Here is a 22,616-nt window from a genome sequence, read left to right on the forward strand (position 1 = left end):
TGTATTGAAACATTCGTGACAAACGTACATACAGACATATAAGGCTAACAGCTGAAAGCATGTGCTGTGCGTGTGTGTGTGACAGAGACGCAGCTTGATCAGGTCAATCTAACCCACAATGACACTTCAACTCAATATGGAAAAAGATCCTGCTTTACAAGGACACAGCACATCTGGGAGCTTTGTGAAGGCCAGGCCATGTATGTGTGTGTGTGTGTGTGTGTGTGTGTGTGTGTGAGTGTACAGTTTGTGTCCGCACATGTCCTCATGCAATGTGTGTTATACACGCATCATCAGCCGTACAGAATACACACCAGATAGGGTCCTGAAAAGGAAATAGGTTTAATATGCCAACAGAAGCTGCTTCAAATGCTGAGACTATGGTACATTACAGATTTCCACAAATTCACTATGAATGACTGACGCAAAACAAAATAGCTTGAGTTATCTCTTTTAGTGCTTATTGCAAAGACATTAAAGACATCATAAAATCTGGCATAATCTCTTGAATTTAAAGTTTAAATTAAACACACAGCCATGTCTCTGATCACATGAGACAGTTTGGCAAAGGTGTGCTGGAAACAGTCATTTTCATTTAATTTGCAGTAACTGATTTTTTGCCCACTCAAGGGCGTCATGACAAGCTGTAAATACAACACTGACATATTACCAGAGCGACATGTTTGTGTCAACCTGACAAAGTCAATTATTCACACTCTTTTAACTCTGTTTTTGGTCTAAACCTATCCCTGATGGAAAAATCTGACTCTTCAGAGGCTAAATCCTTCACTATGTTCACCAGGTAGTTGTTAACTTGTCCACCTGCTATTTGATGCTGGATGAGTAGTGAACTGTGGTTTTTAAGAGCTTTTCTACTGTGAATTGTGAGATGCAAAATCAAAACAATGAGCTAAAGGACACTAAAATGCCTCATCGAGCAGAAGGGAGCTGAGACGGACTAGATACAACAACAGAAAGAGTCCAAAGTTTGGAATCATTTCAAGCTGAAACAAAAGAAAAACTCAGGGCCTCCATTGTAAACTCAAACTAGCTCACCACAACAGCATAACGTCAATAGTTTAGCATCTCAACAGAGAGCATCCAGTCCACAGAGCAGACCTAACAGATAAACATTAATGTTAGCATTAACGTTAGCTTCCCTCTGGGCTGCCAGTGCCTGGAGCTACCTGCTCGTCCGCTGGCAAAAGTCCAGTTGATGACACAAAACCCAGAAACCCCAGCTGTGGCATTTTATTTTCTATTTTTATTGTCTTAAGTAAAACTTGCGTTAGCTGACTTAGGGATAACCACAGAAATTAAATGCTTCAGTCAGTTTCTGAAAGCCTGAGCTTCATTATCATCCATCCATTATGGATCCTATCATCCATTATTGCTCTCTGATAAAGCATTAATATCTTTCATCTGATTACTCAATTAAGCAACAAATTAATTGGCAGTGCTCAGTTACTAAAATAATCGATAGCTGCAATCCTAATCCAGTGCGAATACAAAAATATTGATCAGCGCAGCTTTAAATAATGACAACTTCTTTTAGGAGACATTTTAACATCTTCCAACAGCTACTCACAAAGTGTTACTTTAGCACTGTAACCGTATACACCCCAGGTCATTTCCCAGCTTTACACATACTGGTGCCGAGGCTGTGGCACAGGACTCCAGTCTCAGGCTTCAGATGTTTTTCCTGGTTTCAGTCCCATAGGTTTTTTTAACAGTTAGAACTCACTTGTGGCCTACAGTTTACTGAAGTGGTGACCTGATAATGCTGCTTTGCAAATGAGGTGGCAGCATTAAAGTGTCGTAAATAAATAATCTCCTATCTATGTAGAGGAACAGAGGTTTGGAGAAACTGTCATCATACAATGCAGGAAAAAAGAAGGCCACAGGCAGAATTTTTAATTGGTTCTACATTTAAATGAGGATTCTTACAAATGGCGCCCAAAATGTGTGAGATTACTGAATAAGTAATGATCTCTCCTCTAAGATCAACCAGTATCCAGCTTTTAAAGAATTATGCTGCCATTTTTTCCCATTAAGTCCCATGAAAATGTCCAAAACAAACAATGAATTTATCTTGCTAACAAGAGGAAATGTACATCTAACTGAGATGAGATGAGAGTAAACTGTACTGTCAGTGTTCACCACCAGAGGAAACACGTCACCCTGTGAAACTGTGTGGCTCTTTAATGTGTTTTTAATAGTGTTTGGATGATGATGGCACTGAGGCCTGTAGCCTTGAATAGTAGCCTGGAGCTTTGCTTGTTAACAGGATGAATTGTTTGTTGGTTTTCATGGGATTGGCTGATAATTATCAAAAAGATAAACTGAAACCAACATTATTCTTGAAGTGAGGTAGCTCAGTCAATAACACTGCACAGGCTGTTCTCATGACTGTTCATATGTGGATCATGACTTGACATTGATTTTTTGTGTCTGCATGGTTTAGGTAAATATAAAAGGGTCAGTATTTCAACATTAAGTAGTAGTAGTGAAGACCTAGTCAAAAGTGTCTGGTTTTAATGCATTTTGAGAGAATATGTGGGGAATGTTGGCAAAAATGTAAATGTGGTGTAACCTTAAAAACTTTGTACCAAATAATCAAAATTGCTTTAACAAAGTGAAATTCTTAATAAAACACCCCATTAATAATAATAAACGGAGCAGTTTCAGTAGGGCCGTCACCGGCCTGTGGTCGGTGCTCAGGAATAATCTCCCAGTAAAATGATTTAATAGTAATTAAAGTAATAGAACGCCAATGTAGCTACTGAATATTATAATTATTTGGGTAATGATGTCAGTCAAGTCAACTTGCAGAAGTGACAAGATGATGTAACCGCCATTCAAAGCACCATCTTGTTACTACTGTGCAAAAGCACCACGTGACAGGAAATTACATCACTTAGGTGGACCCCTGATGATGCCAACTGCTGCATTTCAAAGTTGGCTACGAAAAGCTACTAAAACATATACCTACAAAAAGTAATGCACCAGAATGCATAAATAACCCACGTAATCACAAGCCAGTAAGTCATATAACCCATATAATCGTGAAGGCTGCGATCACGTGATGGATGTGTCGATAGGAGTGAAGAAATAAGTAGTATTAAGAACAAAAGTCGGTGTAAGAAAGCAGGCTGGGGTGGAGGATGGGTCAAATAAACACAGGACTTTCCTTCTGGAGACCAGTGTTTGTGTCCCATATGAGACCAAGTGAACTAGTGAGTTACCCTGATGACGCCCAACCATGTTTCTTTACCAACGTAACTTTGCTTTCCTAAACCAAACCTAGGCAACTTTACATTAAGTACGTACTGTGACAACACCCAACCACAATTATTTTCCTAAACCTAACCTAACCGGTAGGGGTACCAATTCGTTACATATCATCTTATGAACCAATGTATCCTCATACAACGATTCACATGATAACCACTTCCTTCTTTCCTCCTGTCAGTGCATCGGTCACGTGATTGCAGCCTTCCCAGATACATAGGTTAGACACAAATTACTGGCTCATGATTATGTAGGATATGCAAGACTTTTGGTGCATTAATTTTCTTAGGAAAGTGTACGAATAGCGAATAAGAACAGCCTGTATGAACAATTGTATGTGCATTTTCATAAGATATCACATGAGCCATTGTATGAGCACACAATGCACTGCAAGACAGTTGTACTCTTGGGCAGCTCCCAGGTAGGTCAGTAGGTGTTCACTAAGTCTACAAACCTAGGACATAGCTATGAAAGAACACATGACAGTAAATGCAAACCATTACTGCAAACACAAAAAAAAAATCTTGTCTCTTGTCTCCTAACTGATTCCAGCGTTCCCAAACTGCCCATGCTCTGTGTTCCCCACTACCCACGACTCAGGCACAAAAAATGACGCTGTAACAATCAAATTATGCTTCCACAATTTTCTCAAAAATGACTCGGCTTAGAGTCACATTTCTCTCACCATGTTAATCTCTCATTTCATCTGCATCTTTGCTCTAAAAATGTCAAAATTAATGACTTTTTCTCAATTTTCTTCAAATCATACTTTCACAAACTCAATCTCAGATCGTTTGTCTAATTGTCCTGAAACTTTGGCAGGATTGTTTTCAGACAATGCTGATCTAAGGTTATCACAGAAATTTCAATATGTGAATCCGTTTTGAGGTTATACATGTTTAAACATTTGTCTACACAGTAAGTTCAATTTTACATAAATACTCATAAATCAAAAATGGCTGAAGCAATTGTAAGCAAACTTGGTGCACATGTGCAGATGCTTTGTCCAGGCTTTGCTAAGCAGTCTTGGGCGTTCTGCCACTAGAGGGCACCACAAATGCAAAAAGCATATATCTCATAATGAGCTACAGAGAAAGTACGAAATTAGGTTTGCACCATCTAGAGTCATGACTCGGTCAATGCATGAAATATGGTAATGACTGCCTAAAGAGGGTGTGGCTTATTAAACAGATCTAAATTTCAGGATATTCCTCATTCTAAACTTCAAAAAAATCACAATAAATCACCAGTACATCCTACAGAGCGGAACACAGTGGCACATCCACTAAACTGTGTCGGAATTTTGTTAGGCTGAAACTTCGGGCCACTTCAGAAGTCCATCTCTAAGAATATGCTAAATAATTAACATCTGTGTATCCACAAGTCTTCATTCAAGTGTTACCAAAAGTGACTCAGACATTCTTTGGATACTAGATATCGCATGTTTCAAATGGGGTTCAGGTCAGTTTAACGGTGAGCACGCAGTGATATTCAGTATTGTTGTAATTTGTACCGTATGCACACAGCATTTTCTATTTCATCTCATTTTTAACCAAATTTCACCAAAATATCAAACAATACATCCAAAACCAGCAGAATAATGTGAGATTTTTTTCAGAATTGTATCACTAAGATAAGATAAGATCTTTATTGTCTTCCTTAGAAGAAATTTGTTTTGGAGCTGCGAGAGACTGTCCACCGTCACACAGCCGCCACATATACAGACAACATATAAATTAAGAAGACAAATATATACCCCCCGCCCCAACATCCCCAAGTATTGCACATTGCCCCTAAGTTTAAAAAGTTGACCTTCATTTCCTGCTATTAAGTAGCTCGATTGACAGTGGGATAAATGAAAATTTGTACCTGTTCAACTTATAGTTGGGTAACCTGTACCTTCTGCCTGAAGGCATCAATTCATACTCCTTATGGAGGATATGATTCGGATCTGTAGTAATTAAGGCTTGTAAGTGCTTTTAGCCTAAAAAGATTTTTTTTAAAAAATAAAAATAAAAAAAATAATTACCCCAGTTTTGCACATGTGGTATTAATCAATTAAGTTGTCAGAAGGGGACTCTCTGCTGATACAGAGGGTCAAAGTTCAAATCCCAGGGTGGAAAGTGCTTCACTTTCTGAATACTTTGACAATGCACCAGAAACCAGCGGGTTGATGTCGGGTTATTTTTCAGGATTGTATCCCCAATAGTTAAATTGTTGTGAATATTTTATGTTTTGTAACTTCACTCTCTGCCTTCTACTTCTGAGGCTGGTTAGACTTCCTGGCTTTGGAGTCAGTGGGCAGGGTTGAAGAGGTCGTCAGGGAACTACCTGCACCTGGGTAGATCTCATGTTTCTACCCATCTGTTGGGAGCTCTTGTAGTTAAAAAGTAGACGTGCCATGTCATCTGATACTTCATTAATTTCCAAACTACATTTTCCAATTTCCTGTGACGAATCTCAAATATCTAATATACTCAACTCAAGTAAAAAGAACTTCATTCAATTCATAATTCACATAATTCATGGGGTCGACGTCAGCAAAGGCATGCGGTGGCTAGAGGTTCCCACCGCCGGATCAAACGGGATCAGATTCCTTAAGGAGGCTTCAGGCTTCAGGATAAGAGAGTAACCATGGATTCTGAGCCAAGTCCTCAACGAGGGCGCGTCTCAAGCCCGTTGTAGATGGAAGGTTCTAGACGTAAAAGCGGATTCATTTAATTCATAATTCATCCTGTCAAAGCCGACTATGGCCTACCTTGACCAGCTGATTTGTTCAGTAGTTGAGTAGTAAGGAGGTTGTATTTTAATGCTAAGGGTAAGAGTTCAGATCCCTGTAGTGCTACCCTGCAGGTGGTCTGAATCTTTGCATTTTCCAGAATAACTTTTGACACTTTTAACATAGTGGGACTATTTGTGTATACATTATTAAACATGACGCATTCTTGATCTTGAACAAAATAAAAATTCAATACAAATGTGAAACATGTTTTCACAGAAGGTCATAAGCCACATCAGATGTTTCTGAAATCAGATTTACATACATCAAAAGAGCATTAGCGTCTAGTGATCTTGTCGATATAAAGAGAAACAATCTGCTTGATGCCTTAATTATTTAAATGAAATTGATTTTCTTAAAAGCTCAAACTAACAAATGTCACAAAAGTAGAGCACTCACATAAAACAGTCAGAGCAGAACTGTTTATAACTCTCTCCTGCTGACTGAGTGTTTACTGCAGTGCAAGAGAGAAGCAGACAGACATACAGTCGGACGTATGGACAGGTCGAGGTTCTCCTCGTTGATGCTGCCCCCTGCCCAGGCCAACCACCCTTCCCCCTCTCACCTCTCACCAAGCATATTTTGGAGTTAAAACACGCCATTGAATCCAGTAACAAGGCATTCCTTGTCCAAGGCCACCAAACCTCATCTGGACAGCCAGCAGGGAAGCCACTGTGCGTGTATGTGTGTGTGTGTGTGTGTGTCTGTGAGCACGTGTATACAGTAGTGGCCAGGCCAGGTTAAAATTATTTGCTGCTGCCTTTCAGAGGCAAGCTGTGGAGGCTACTCTCAGACACACACACACACACACACATACACACACATTTTTTTGCTCGCTTTGCCCGGCCCTCTCTTCTCTCTGTGGGAGCATATGGCATAGGGCCATATTCACATTATGCGGAGACAAACACACAGAAACAGACACGGAATATCTGTCGCACATAACCACATGCAATCGGCACGAACTTGCCTCAACAGAGTGCCCGTGTGAGAGCTGGGAGCGATGGTGTGTTTATGAAAACGGCAGCAGAGAGGTTGAAACACGGGGACCAGATAGTTGTCCTTTTACCATCAACACTTCTGCTGCGCTTGGCAGCAAACGTCCTCTCACTCCCCCTCTTTTCCTCACCCTCCCCAGCAAATCTTTCAACACTCTCTTCTTCCCCCTCCTCTCACTCCCTCCCTGCTCCTCTCACGCAGTAGCTCCTGCATTAGGTCCCCTCAAGCTAGTTTGTCCGCCCCCCTCCTCCACCGCCCCTCTCTCTCACACACAAACACTCACTCACCCACATTTGGCTATTTGACTGCTGCTTGGGGCTGGATGCAGCCTGTGCTAATGCCAGTGTGTTCTTTTCCTTCAATCACGTCTTTTTTTAACCCGACTTTCCATCTCTGTTCCACTATCTTCAGCGTCCCTCGCTCTGTCTACCTTTCATGTGTTTCTCAGTGTTTCTTTTGAATGAAATGATCCATTCAAGAAGGCCACAGCTGCACCTCTGGCAACACAGACCTGGATACTGAATCCCCACTCTCTCAGCGTGTTTTTCCTAAACCTTGTCTAATTTCTGCACATCTCACTCCATTCCTTTCCCCCTTCTCAGTTTCTCTCCTTAACACTACTCTTTCACTCTCTTCTCCTAGCAACGAACAATCAAGAGCCCCCAAGAGTAGGACAGTTGATCATTCATCCGATTATGCTCCGGCGCTTTTGGCCTCTGATTGAATTTGCATTCATCTGTCTTTTTTCCTAAGAAATTAACACCAGGAGTAGGCATTGGAGAATATGAAATTCTCATGTCACGATGACCCTGGCCAGAATAATTGCGATTCACGATATTATGCTGAAAATAATCAAAATATGCTTAAAACTCTTAAAATGAAGTGCCCTAGCCTTGCATTTTGTTAAGAAACAAAAATTTTCATGGCATCGCAACTATGACACACATCCTTTTTTTAGTAAACAACAAACAGTCTTAAAAAGCCAGGCTTCTCAACTACTTGAAATGGCTTCATATATTTCTATATGAATGATACCAATGATTCATCGAGATCTTTTTGAGTTTCGTGTGTATGCAGCCTGTTTTTTGCAGAGTCAGTTTTATTGTTGGTTGTCCAGTAGAGCTGGGTATTGTTTGAAAAATTACGATACCGGTAGTGATACCATTACCCTTAAAGTGATACCGACAAGGATAAGATTACATTTGATATCCATACTGTGAATGGAGGTGTACTTTCAAACATTTTGGTGGCATCTTGACACATTGAACTGCCAACTCGCTCAACTTCACCACACCACAGACTGTATGGGTTGTAGCTGCTGCTGGAGTGTGAGCTCCACACCAGAGACAGTTGCGAGAGTCCATCCCGCTGCAAACACAGTGACTGGGCTAACAGTTAGCATTACGTGGCTAATGTTATCTAACCGTTAATACCAGCTTTAAAAACCAAGTTGAGGCGTTTCATGTCAATGTGAGTTTGTTGGGACCGTTTAACAGCTCAGAGTTGGATATTAGCGGTGCTGCTCTGCTAGCTTGTGCTAACATGGCAGACTTGCCAGGAGGAGAGTGGCTTCTGAGTAGGGTTGGGCAATATAGATATATCGTTATCAAGATATAAGGCAACATATCATCTTAGATTTTGGATATCGTTGTATCGTGATATGGCATAAATGGTGTTTTCTCCCTCGCTTTAAAGGCTGCATTACAGTAAAGTAGGGCTGCAACAACTAATCGATTAAATCGATTAAAATCGATTCTAAAAATAGTTGGTGATTAATTTAGTCATCGATTCGTTGGATCTATGTTATGNTTTTATTTGGCAAGTTGTTTGAAAGAACATGGTACAAGAAGACCAGTATGCTGTTTTTTGAATAAAATACTGGAAAGGATAGAAATGTAGTTATTGACTTTTTATCCGATTAATAATCGATTAATCGAAGTAATATTCAACAGATTAATCGATTATCAAATTAGTTGTTAGTTGCAGCCCTACAGTAAAGTGATGTAAATTTATCATCTTACCAGACTTTTTATTTGTTTTAACGCTTGCCTTTACTCACTTAGTCATTATTGTGTTAATATTTTCTGAACAAAAAACAAAACAATAGTTATCCATACAACTTTTTTTTTGCATCAGAGAGCATATTTTGTCAGAAATATTATGTTATATGCATTTGAGAAGATTTAAAAACATTGAGATATACAGTGTTGTGCTAGTTACTGAAAAATAGTAACTAGTTACCGTTACTTCATTAAAAAGTAACTCAGTTAGTAACTCAGTTACTTAAACCAAAAAGTAATGCATTACTGAGAAAAGTAACTTTTTAGTTCCCCTTTTTAGTTCCCCCTAAAAACTCGACTTAGGACTCTGGTCTTGGCTTGCCATCACGCCATGACCATGACGCACGCACACTTGTCATCTATACTCTGAGTACGTCCTGGCTGTAGATGACTGAGTGGGGACGCTAGAGGGCGCTAGGTGCTTTTCTTTTTTGCAGTGTAGTTTTTCTAAGCCACAAAGAAGACAACATTGCTAAGAAGGATCATGTTTTGGGAAACTCAGCCTAGCAGCCCAAAACTTTCCCTAACTGTATTGGCTCGTAGCTACATTGCCTAAGCGACAGCGGCTGGAATTTAACCAAGGGACTGTTAGACTACAACTTGACAAAACAACTGAACGGTAGAGGAAACATGCAACTGTCTTCTACAGTGGAGTCACTCGCTGTCAGGCAGCTGAAAGTTTTACAACTACGGTACTTGGATACAAATATGGAAAATGAGCTAAAAGCTTCCTCGGGATAACAATGGATATCACGTCACTGGATATAATGTTACTGGGACTAAAAATCTACAGAAGCGCTACCGCTTTGTGTAACGTTACAGCACTGTGGTGAGGCCAGCAGGTTGACAGTGACTTGGTGAGAGACGTCTTTTATTAAGATGCTCTGGTAAGAATTGTTCATATACCTCTATCTGACTTGACTATCTTTTATTGTTTAGGGCTAAAATGCTTTAGTGAAAGGGAACTTCAGTTTGTGAAGGAATACTGCATGCTGTGCGCGGTTTTAAAACCTGGCCAAAAATAACGGAGTAACGCATTGTTTGGTAACGGTAACTGAGTTACTGAATTTAAAAACTAATGTGTTAGAGTATTAGTTACTGCCAAAACAAACGGCGTTACTGTCCTGCCCAACACTGGAGATATATATCATGTATCGAGGTATAGCCTAAAAATATCATGATTTAATTAATTTTCAGGACGTATCGCCCAGCCCTACTCCAGAGACAGCATTAACAGAAAGTTTGCTGATCCGAGATAGTCCAGGATCAGACCCCAGCACAAAAACGACTGAATGCAGGTATCGTTTGACTGAAGATGTTTTGATACTACTTGGTACTGGGTACCAAGTGGTGCGGTTGATACCTTCAAGGTGTAGAGTACTGATACAACACACAAATTTGGTACAAATTTCACCAATATCCTGATAATGGAAGTTCACCACAATCAGCTTATTGTGAGCATTTTTTTATAATGGCTCCACTAAATTGGTATATCGTCACATACCTAACCAGGAGTTTTATCTTTACCTGATGTGCATGTATTTTGAATGTGCCATGAGCTTGTGTCCAATGTAATGAAAATAAAAGCAAACTGTAAATGCTCTTTCCTGTGAAAAAGGATTTAAAAACCTAACTGTGTTACGTAATATTCATTAGAAATAAAAACAACAGTCTCCATTTTCTCAAGGTATAATAACCCTCAGTGTGACACAAAGTCAGATGGCTCTAGCAGCTGGAAAGGTTGCGTGTCTCCCCGGAAATGTATTTGCGTCAATCAGAGAATATGGGCCTTTCCTCAAATAGATCTCTGAGCACATGTCCCTGCTTTCATATCTTATATCTGTCTCCCCCCCTCCACTGTATATGACGCTGAGATGATGAGTATGTAAAGCAGCACAGTATGGCCTCATTCAACATCTGACCTCCATTTTCAAGTGAAGAAAGATTTTAAAATCACAAGAAAACCAATTTGTTTCACCCTGCTTTTGCTTTATACTTTGATTTGTTTCTGGTGTAGAGGTTCTATGGCCTTAGATGAAACAAGTGTATGTTAACATTTCTGTAATGAACTATTGTGACTGTGTAACATGGAGAGAAAGAAAACTGCATGACGAAACGTAAAAAAACAAAAACAAAAAACACTTGGAAATATTGCTGCTTTTTTTAGACATTCTATTTATGGCTGTTGTTATCTTGTATAGAGCGAGTGCTTTTCAATTGCATGTGACCCAAAAACCACTAGCAGAGGCCTCCCCCCCCCTCCCGAAATCCCCATCCCACTGAGACCCTGGCTAAAAGACAAACAACTTCTGTCACAGGCCTCTGTGTGGAGCTAGCCCAGAAAGATCACAGTGGAGTAAAATTCATGTCAAAATCCTCAAATATTAAGACACAACCTGGCATCATAAAGACACTATAGACACGTCTCATTACATTAATATAAGCTTGTTTGTTCTGCATAGCCATACAACACCAAAACAATAAATCCCTCTCACCTTTAAAAGAAAAAAAACAGAAATAAAGCCACATAACCAAAGCTATTTTCCAGCTTCCAGTTTAGCAGAGTGCCTGTCTTGCCTCTGGCTTGGCAGGCTGCACCAGCCTGCTTCATAAATACTGCACAAGCAACGCTTGATGAAAACCCCCGCTTCTCTCAGGTACAACTGCACTCTGGAGAGCTTCATTATCTACAGTATGGATAAACTGTACCTACAAACTGTGTGTGTTTGTGTCAGAGACAGACTTTGGGAGAGAATGAAAGGTGACAGTGAGAGAGAGCAAATGTGAGAAACTGATTTATTTGACTCATTTGTTAAATGTCCTGTAATACCGCGAGCGAATGGACAAATGGCAGGTTCCAAAATGGTCCACACAAATATAATCTATGAGTGTGTTCATGTAAAGGCGCAAATATTTAGTTTAATGACATGAGGTAGTAGTAAGAGGCGTCAGGAGATAAAATATATTCTTAAAGTATTAAATATTTATGGCAGGATTCTTACTTTCTCCGCCTCGGGGTCATGATCCCATGCCGCACTAATACTCAACTCACGGCCTGATAGGGTGCTGGGTGGCTCGTTGACCATTTTAAAATTAACAATGAAAATAAATGGACTCACACTGGGAATTTTTTTTTGTACTTTGATGTTCATAAGGCGTCAGGGTGCGTTAAAAAATAGGGGTGGGATTCACCAAAGGATTCACGATACGATGTTATCACAATACTTTAGTCGCGATACACTATTGTTGCGATTTTAAATATGCTGCGCTATGCTGATTATTACGATAAAATATATTTTGCGATTCATTACCTTTTTCAACTGTAACTGTGTCCCCAAAAGAAACTTTTTTAACATCTGTTCTATCAAATAAGATCAAGTCTTCAGTCTGTTCGTCTCACTTCAGCCATTATTTACAGCACCAAAATGTCTAGTTTTAACGTGTCTAGTGGACTGAAAAAGCAACTGATAATATTATTCTAATAGGCTACCTCAAGTTTAATTTGTATTTGTAATAAATGAAATAAAAAAATAAAATATAAATACAAAAATCGAAACTTGGCACTGTGTGACGATACGATATTGCTAAGGGTGTAAATCACCAGCTTCATCACGATACGATATTATATCGATTTGTTTGGATGACGATACGATGTTTGCCGATATCACAAAGTCTGTCACGATACGATTTTGATTCGATTCGATTCAGGAGCCTGTGATCGATATGACACCATATCATATGCCCATCTAACACAATCATTTACATCAACTCACAAAAACAACTAGAATATGATTTGACCATTTTATTTCTGAGCTCTGTTTGTTGTTTGAGCGGAGGCGCGCTTGCCTAGAAATGGTGACACAGACGTGCTATGTGAATTTCAAAATAAATGTGTATCTTTAAGATGACGATATGGATCGATGTTTTCATTTTGCATCAATATAATCGGATCGTTAATCAATGAGTCGATGTATCGATGTGGATCAATGTATCGTTACACCCCTAGATATTGCCACACAAAAATATCGCGATACTATACTGTATCAATTTTCCCCCCCATCCCTAATAAAAAGGCATCTATATGGAAATTGTTTATCAAGTGCCAGTGGAAGATCCCTTGGACCCCTGGACAAAGGTCCAAGCTAAGCCCCAAATGTCCTCAAATCCTAGTTACACTCCTGCATACACTTGATCTATGTGGGGCTGCCACGACTGGATTTGGAATGTCAAAAGATTGAAAACAGGCAATTAACTTATTATACATACTGATAATTATTATTTATGGTTGTTTATTATCTGGCCCCTGGCCTGTCATTTTGCAAAAGTGGCCCCCAGGCAAAGCAAGTTGAGGATCCCTGCCATTTAGGGTGGTTTAATATGCAGACTGGGATGGTTTTAGAAATCACTCCCTTGTTCACTCATTTGCCTTCATTAAAACACTTAAGGGCTTACTCTACAGTTAGTAAAAAAAAAAATTAACACTAATAAACCATCATTATTTTGCAGCATTGTCTCTGATCAGTGTTGCATTGCATAACTTGAATTTATACTATGGCTGCCCTCTGAAAGTTGAAGATTCTAATCATCTACTGTATATTACATGAAAATCACTGACACCCTGAATGTCCCACTGAACCCTGTTCAAACTCTCAAACAGGGAAAAAAAGAATGAATAGTCAAATATTCATACTGAACAGCTAAATCTGATATGGCTGACATAATATGAAATCAGGTACAGTCCCAATTTGTACATCTAGCAGGCATAAGAGTGCATGATAGCGTATTTAGCTTCATTTAGTTTGAGGGACATCTTTGGTGAATTTCCACTCAGGTGAAAGCTGTGACAAAGACCTGTATATTAAATTCACAGCACTAAACAGCAGACGGACAGAGTTAGCGGCTAAATGGCGAAGATGGTCGAGGGTCTTGGAAGGTAAAAGACGACAACGGAGCTAAAAGGACAGGACTGACATTGAACTTCCATTTGTCCAGTGGCCAGGATTTAGGATTATTCTATTATATACTGTAAAACTAATGTCTTTAACGACTTTGAAACCCAAAGTACAGTCCATTTGTTTGTGTTTTTCTCTCTCTTTCTGTGCCCTACATCAATCTCCATGTTCCTCTCACCGGTCCTTCAGATTACACAGAGGACACACTACAGGAGGACACGCTGTCCTCAGCATCTGGTCAATTGTGAGGTGTTTTAAGTTTCAAAGTTCAATTTGTCATCAGTCCTGTTCCAGAGACGACGAGGTAAAGCGGGTAATGGAGCTGTTCTAATAGTGCAGATAGTCCACTAAGTCAGCGTTCCCTGGATACCAATTAGCAGTGAACAACCAGGCATCTAAAGTCGGCCAGCTGATGTGGGATCAGCTCCAGCTTCCAAATGAGAGAATGGCATTTGTGAGATGGGACAACATGTGGGATTCTAGATCAGGGCACTTGGAAAGGTGTGTGATCCAGTGATGAGTCACCATCAGCCACATAGACTACGTATATAAACTAGCCCAATCTGAGGCTAAATGTATGGCGGTTGCTGAAGAGTGATATGCCTAACACCGTAAAATTGGCTTGACCATTTTGATTACAAACAGCACTGGAGTGACTAACTGAAGGGTTGTGCTTTTGAGGAAGGAGGTCGTTAATGTTTGCTTCATTTCAAAAGTGTATATTCAATCAAAGGAGGAGAGCTGATGAGGCATTTAATTACTGCTATCAAGTATTTCTTACTCAGTCGCACTTTGTTTCCCTCTCTAGTCAAATCTATAGATGAGATCAGGGCAACTTTGCAAACAGAGGAAAAACAAGCACACCCACTCACAGTGATCACTGTGAATCCCCACTGTACATGGATGTGTAAGGATCACCGTCTCTATCTCCCATTTGGCAACAACAGTGCCAGCTCCTTGTTCATTCCCCCCAAATTTCTCAGTGTTTATCTCAGTTTGTCACTAGAGGGCATGAGCACATTTAGGGGCAAAGACTGCAGGAGAGTAACCTTCAGCGCAGCAGGCATTCACCAGTATCAAAGGATGATCAGCGGAGGCATCACTTGTTTCAGCGAGAGGTCAACACCCAGCCGTAAATAACATCATCAAAATGTGATCTGTTTTCAAGGTGCGCAAAAGAGAGCAAGTGAGTGTCAGGCATACGTATCAGATGATATAGTCAGGTGTGGAAAAATGCTGAAGCTGAAAACACAGAAATCACAAAAAAACAGAAACCACTTCCCAGGCCTGAAAGATGAGTCATGTTTTCCTTCATTTTTTAATTTAATAATGTATTTACAGTCTTAAATTTCCCTCAACGTATTTGTGTTATCAAATAGATTATTATGACTGATTTTTTTCCAAGCTCTTTTTTGGCATGGTGATATCTTATGATTCCTTTTATGAAGCAAAGCACAAAACAAAGATTAGATGTGGGTGTGAGGTTAACCTTGCAGAGCATGCCTCATCTGAAGAGTGCTTTATATTGGGTCCCTCTTTAAAGTGAACATTCAACTCTCTGTCAAGTTATGCTGCGGCACTAAAAAGTGAATTGTAAAGTAGGCAGTCCATGGATAGTTGGTGGAGGCTCAGTATTGAGATTGAACTAAACCGTGTCCAACAAAGACTGTCAGTATACAGATATAGGCGATATAGGATATGGAAATGGCAAATCAAAGAAGTGTCTTTGTGGAAAAAATGCAGTATACAAGATATTTCTTGAAGGACTTCAAACTCTGGCTGTCTGTAACTGAGCTAAAAATAAATACCATTCACTTATAAAAAGTGGGGTTTTTTCTACATGCCATTAGGCTGCAAAGCTACCAGCTTTCATGAAAGCACATTTTGCCTGTAAACCATAAAAATAAATACGGTACGCCACTCTGCAACCAGGGGTCAATCACAGTCTGAATCATGTTGTTCAAATCTGCACATTTAAAGGTCCAGTGTGTAAGATTTTGAGCAGTGGTTCCCAACTGGTCCAGACACAAGGTCCAGATTTCTCCCTAGTCAGAAGTTCAAGGTCCACACAGTTTATTGTATTAAGCTTCATACTTACGTTTGGCCATGTCGTAGAGCTAGTTTGTTGTCTCTGTTAAGTAGCTATCCGCTAGTCACTCACTCTACAGCAGGAAACAGCACTTCAGAATAAAAGCTCTGCATATTCACTGCACTCCAAAACAAAGTGTTTTTTTTTTGTTTGTTTTGTGTTCACAACTGACACATTTGCAAGTCACTTGGACCTGCGACCCACCAGTTGGGAACCACTGATTTAGGGGATTTAGAGGTATCTGGCAGTGAGGAGTGCCGTCTCCTGACTCTTCCTCTCCAAAACAAATAGACCAGGTGTATGCGGATGCAGAAAGGGTAAAAGCCAGTAAAAACACTGAATAAAAAAGTTTCACGTTACAAATCAGTGTTTCTTCTGATGCTTTTTGGCATGTCAGAGATGGGCAGCTCGCCCACCACATGCTGATGTGTGCTGATTTTTTTTCTGTAATAAATTAAGATACAGGCATTCAGGTTTTTACCAGGAGCTGATTTATCCACAGTGTTCTCCTCCTCTCCAAATCTGCGATTTAAACCGGTAAAAACACTAAATAAAACAGTTTATGTTAAAAAAAATCTGTGTTTTTCTGAAGCTGTCGTCACAGAGGGGCTGCTACAGTAACTATGGTGGCCAACGTGAAAACGCCTGTCTTTATTTTGTTTGTTCTGGGCTACTGTAGAAGCATAGCGGTGAATATAGCAATCTCCGTAAACAAGGACCTGCTCCCTATCAACAGCTCATTCTAAGGTAACAAAATCAGGACAATTTTTATTTTCAGGTGAATATCCACTAAAAAAAACTATACTTATTTTATTATATTCCATTTCTGCCAATACAACCCCCTAAATCCTTCACACTGGACCTTTAATCACAACACAAGCCAGATGTTGATGCACTGATTCATAGACAACGATCCTTAACATTGTCACACTTACATCCCCAAAATAAATGTTTTTCGATGAAAAATAAACCAACACGATATAAGTGAAGTGTACAGAAGCTGAAATCAGAGCTATTTTGGGATGTGAACAGCTCAAGTTGGATAACAAACACAGAGTGTGCTTCAAGCTCCAAGTTAGCTCATTGAAAAAGTATTTAGGGCAAAGCACATCCACCTCATTCATGGATTTTTGGTCACATTTAGCTAATTATCCTGGATCACACTGTGTACATATTCCCTTATCACTACACCTTCATTCACCACTCTCTGCACAGTTTCCAAAATAGTCCAGACACCTTCAGGATCAACAGCAGGGGCACCTCTGTTAAATGTTAATGAACACATCAGAATATAAACACAGTGATATACAGTGTAACTATAATTATTCACAGCCCTCTCTGGTGTTGCTTCCAGGAACACTACTGCAGTAATCATGCACCATAAGAGGAGGTTCTCATGAGGACACAGTTGTATCAAATTTGGCTCCATCATGTGTTAAGTTTGGAAACACGTGCACCACACCACTAGCCAGCACCCAGGATAAACAGAGGCTTTCAAAATATTTACATGTGACCTCACACCTATGCATGCGCGCGCGCGCATACACACACACGCAGGCAGGCAGGCACACAGTAACTTGGCATGCTAAGTGAGCCATCCATTTGCTTATCAGCAGCACAAACACAGCACAATGATGATGACCAAATTAACAGCGGTGTCAGAGCGAGAGTAAACAGCAGTGATTGCACGGTGGAGAGGATGTTGCAATTCCAAACACCAAAGCAGCAGTAAATCACAAAAATACCAGTATGGGTCTCGGAGAGTGTACATGTAGGTCTACGGAGCACACAAACCTTTGCTATGGTGATAATAAAGCGTGTTATTACAGTCTGTGTTGCCCCGGTTTTCTCGGTGTCATGAAGGAAACGCGCGTAAAGCTGTCACACATGCCATCAGCGAAACACAGAGGATACCAGAAAGCGTTGCAGGTCTACAGTAAGTGAAAGGTCACAAAAAGCAATAACAAAACCCTGAGTTTGTTCTGGTTCAGATGTCCGAAGTTGGACATGTCTTACCTGGTCCCGCGGAATGCAAGGCAGCGAAGTCCTGCGGTGGGACTTGCTGTTGCTCTGACTGTGAGCCATCATTTCCGAGGCCGCTATGGAGCTGGACCTCCGTCTCCTTTTGAAGACAGGGATGTCCTCCTCCTTCGCCCCGGTCACAGAGCCACAGCACCCCGTCCCGCTGGTCCCTGAGGCCGGCAGGAGCCGGTCAGCATAACTCGCAAGCAAAACCCCCAGCAGCCCCAGCAGGTAGGCCAGGTAGGGTCTCCAGCTGGCCCGGACTCTGCTCAGAGAGACGAGGGAGACGGCCCTGATGACGCTAATGAAGACGAGGATGGACACTCCCTGACGCAGCCGGACGACCAGCAGAGCCCCGCTGCCCAGGCAGCCGAGGACTACCAGGGTTGCGGGGAGGGACAGCAGCTGCTCCTCGGCGCCGCGCAGGAGGGACTGCGCCGCGGCTTCGCCCAAGTGGCACACTGCTAACAAAAAAACCGCGGTGCGGATGAGCACCCTGCTGCGAATCAGATACAGTCCGACCCAGAAGAAGGCACATACGAGTGTAAAAACGGGGGAGACGCAGTAACAAGCGGTCAAAAGCAGCTCCACAGCGCAGCCCGCCGCGAAATGAAGACGAGAACCGGAGCCGCTGCTATTTCCGTTGCTGCTGCTGCTGCTGCTGCTGCTGCCTGCATCCCAGTCGACCAATCTGAGCAGCAGAGCGAGAATAACGGAGACGGAGGCAACGCAGACCGCAGACGACACTCCTCGGCAAGTCCATGTCACGGCGAGTCTCAGCCACGACTGGCTCCCTGCGTCCTGGTGCAACGGGGTGACACATGTCTTCACGTAGCCGTTGCGCTCCAACGCTGCCCGGGGATATTTTTCATGAGCGCTTCTTGATGAACCTCTGTCGCTGTCTGCCTCCAAGGCCATCGCTATCAGTCAAGCGGAATGCTTCGCTGACCGTCCGGGAAAATAATAGATTTAGGCTCTGTGTGAGTGTCTCAGTGGTCTACATGTCCCACCTATGATTCCCATGATAATGCGTCTTCTCTGTGCGCAGCTGGCAGCAAAACATTGGTCAGTGATGCTTGGCTCCAAAACAAAAGTTCAAACAGCATGCATATCACTTAAAAACACTGCCATATCATGGGGCTCACAACTTTTCTTTAAGTTTTGTGGTTGAGAACTTTCCCATTACATTATTGGGTTGCCTCTGGTAGTCAACCAGTGAACCAAAAACGCAACCCCTGGCGTTTCACACATCTAGGGGACTGTCTCCACTCCTCCACATAGTCTCTCTCCCTCTCTCCTTCTCTCTTTCCCCTCCCACTAGACACTATCCCTTTTTTTGTGCCGCTCCGGTGATTCCTCCGTCACGTTTCAGCTCTTCCTCGTGTTTCGCTTCATTCTGCAGCCTGATGTGACTCAGTTCGCAGTGGATGGATGCCATGTTTACACCAAGATTTCCTGACGTGCTCTGGGAGATGGAGCGGCCCATTATGTGAATCACCTATAGTAATCCCCTAATAAATTTTAAAGGTACTCCACTGTGTAAATATGTCAGGAGACCAAAAAAGGATATCACGCAGCATTAAGCTACAGCATTTATCAACCTGAGGTCACTCCAAACTCACATGTCAAAGGCACTTCACTATATAGATATCTGTACGTCTTCACTGCCAGAGGAGGCTACTTATTTCACTTTCCTTCAGCCTGCAGTGGTCATTTTTTCATGGATGTATGTACAGTAACAGGGTCAAATATACAGCAGTAATATGTGTAGCAAAGTCAGATGTACACTTGTAATATTAAGTAGTGCTGCAGCCATCGATTCATCGAGTAATCCATTGATTATTCTGGTGATTAATCGAGTAATCGGATAAGAAATACTGCGTTTTCATTAAACTGCTTTAGCTTTATTTAAATGCAATAGTGACATATAGAGAAAAAGAAAATACTAAAAAGTCTCTGAACTAAGAGAAATGAGCAACAAATTTGTTCTTGCTCAGTTGAACATGGTGGACCCCTCTGCACAAAGCTGTCCAATGTAAGAATCTGCAACTTAAGAGTATAATTTTTTTGTATTGATATTTATTACTTGGCCTTCATAAATATAATACTTTAAGTTCCTATGACTGACTAGTTTAGACTTCACTGTGGTTACAGGGTGCCTTACACCTGCTGACCCTACTTACTGCAATCCAAATTAAAATACCTGTACTCGATACGTGCATTTAGGCTACATTTTCAACTGTGTGTGTGTGTGTGCGTGTGTGTGTGTGTGTGTCTGAGAGTGACTGAGGGGGTGCATGTGTGCAAAAGTGCTTGACTGAGTAATGGGTGTGTGTGTTAATGTGTGTGTGACTGACATAATAACATGAATGGAGCTAAGGCTGTAACAAGTTGATTACTGCATGTCATTTTCCATGTGTTGCTATCTTCTACGGCAAAACTTGGCTAATACGCATCCTAGCAATCACTGATTAAGGTTAAATGCAGTTAAACGTGACATTAACGTTTTCTACTTAGACGCTGTAGCATTGAGGACATGCTATTGTGGTATGCTAACTCTGTTTTGCAACACACACTGAACTGTTTTCGTTTTAACTTGTAATCATCCCACACCCTTGACACTTTCTCATTTTCTTTGGGGTGTCTCTCGCTCTTTTCTTGTCCCTCTTCCTCCATAGTTTTGCAGTCCGTGCTTCACATCCACATTACAGCTGTGCAGGCTATCTACAGCGAAAGTAACAAGCGAGTTGTGCAACAGAAACAACCATCCATGTGAAGCACAGCTCACTGTATATTTGTACTGGATTTAGCGATAGAATTATCCGAGTTAATCAAGGAATCGTTTCAGCCCTAATGTTAAGTATTATAATTACGGTTTCTGTACCCCTACGTTTACCTTTGGGGGACCCTTCCTATAAAGGGGTGTCTCCTGCCTTACCTGTCTCCCATGGGAGAGGTAAGTGACATTGCTCTCGTAGTAATTTCTGTGTTTTAGCGCTGTTGAGCTGTTTATAAGTTAATTTTTCCGCGTGAACTTATTGTATAATATGCTAACATATTCCTGTGCCACTTAATTTGTGTAGGGGCCAAGTTACACGGTCATAATTGATGGAGGATTTTGGTTCTGCCTCTTGCTGTCAGGTATGTTTTCGGTAACTTGGCTGCCCTTTTGCTGCTGTGCACTGTAGAAGAGGGGCTTGAGTTTGTGGTCTAATTGACGGAGGATCTTGTTTTTACCTCTTGTTGTCAGGAATAAACAGAGATCACCTCCAAAGATATCCATGGCCTCTTCATATCAACACAACGCAGACAACACAAGTCCGCCAGTTACATGTACTCCACAGATATCTACACCATAAATGAGAAGCACAATCCGACAAACAACAAAGAGCAGAATTTAGCTCCAGTAATAATCATCATGCAACCCATGATTTTTTTCTTTTTTTTCCGGATTAAAAACCTAAATCACATCATCCTCTGCCTCCTGTGTGGCAGGCTGGCTGAGGACAAGTTAGCAGCCTTCACCTGTTTGCCCTACATTTTATGAGAGGATTTAAAAGGATGCACAGTAATTACATAAAGCTCTTTCAAGTCTGTCGTCTCTTTCTATAGTTCTATTAATGCAGCTGAATCTTATAAATCAGTAGTGAGAAAGAAAAAGCATTACAATGTTTGTTTTTGTTTTTTGTGTGTGTGTTTTTTTTAATCAGGCCTGCCTTGTGCTACTAACATCAAATGGTTTAGAACAGAGTGCTGCAGGAATGATGTTTATTTGTAGGCCAACACAGATGGTAACATTGCCCTGGTTCCCTTAGAGAAAGTCAGAGGGATTTTTCCATTGGATTTTGGATTATTGCAGAAAATAAGCTCTGTGGCAAACAAAGGTTTACAATACTTACAGGTTCTGTTCAGCCAGATAACCTTCATAAACAACACATTCTCACTCCGACCTCGTCACATATTGACGTTTGGTCATGGACCTTCCTCTTTCAGATATGACGTGAAAGGTACCCTGGGTGCGTTGCTTGTTGATGTTCTGGGACACCGTGTCAAGTTCTGCCTGTTACATGCATTGTCTTCTTTCAAAATACACTTCCTTTTTCACAGGAAATTTACAGTTTACATACAGTCTTTTTCAAAATAAACGCTCTACGTCAGTACAACAACAAATATTGATGCTTTTTTTCCCTCCAACAGCCAATACACCTGGTTAGGTTTAGGAAAAAACGCCGCTCTCTCAGGTGAAAGTCGATGTTTTTTGGACCCTGCCCGCCCTACTTTGACTTCCGCTGCCTTTACTTTAGTTCTTGTCCTGCTGTTTCTCCTTGATGCTGCCGAGCGCCATTTAACTATAACGGCAACCGGACACGTATGCCGACGTTACTGCCACAAGTCACTGCCCAAGTGTCGGATTACGATGACTT

General features: G+C 41.2%; 1 protein-coding gene across 1 annotated transcript in view; it reads right to left on the reverse strand.

Annotated features, from left to right (window-relative positions):
* Positions 1–19,426, reverse strand: part of LOC126409044 (cGMP-inhibited 3',5'-cyclic phosphodiesterase 3A-like) — a 79,391-nt gene extending 59,965 nt beyond the window's left edge. Inside the window, exon 1 of the mRNA XM_050074926.1 lies at positions 18,187–19,426. Coding sequence (XP_049930883.1) covers positions 18,187–19,110 — 924 coding nt within the window. The 5' untranslated portion in view covers positions 19,111–19,426. The remainder of the gene's footprint in view (positions 1–18,186) is intronic.
* Between the last annotated feature and the right edge of the window lie 3,190 nt (positions 19,427–22,616).

This window comes from Epinephelus moara, chromosome 2, assembly GCF_006386435.1.
Source record: "Epinephelus moara isolate mb chromosome 2, YSFRI_EMoa_1.0, whole genome shotgun sequence".
Taxonomy (NCBI): Eukaryota; Metazoa; Chordata; class Actinopteri; order Perciformes; family Serranidae; genus Epinephelus; species Epinephelus moara.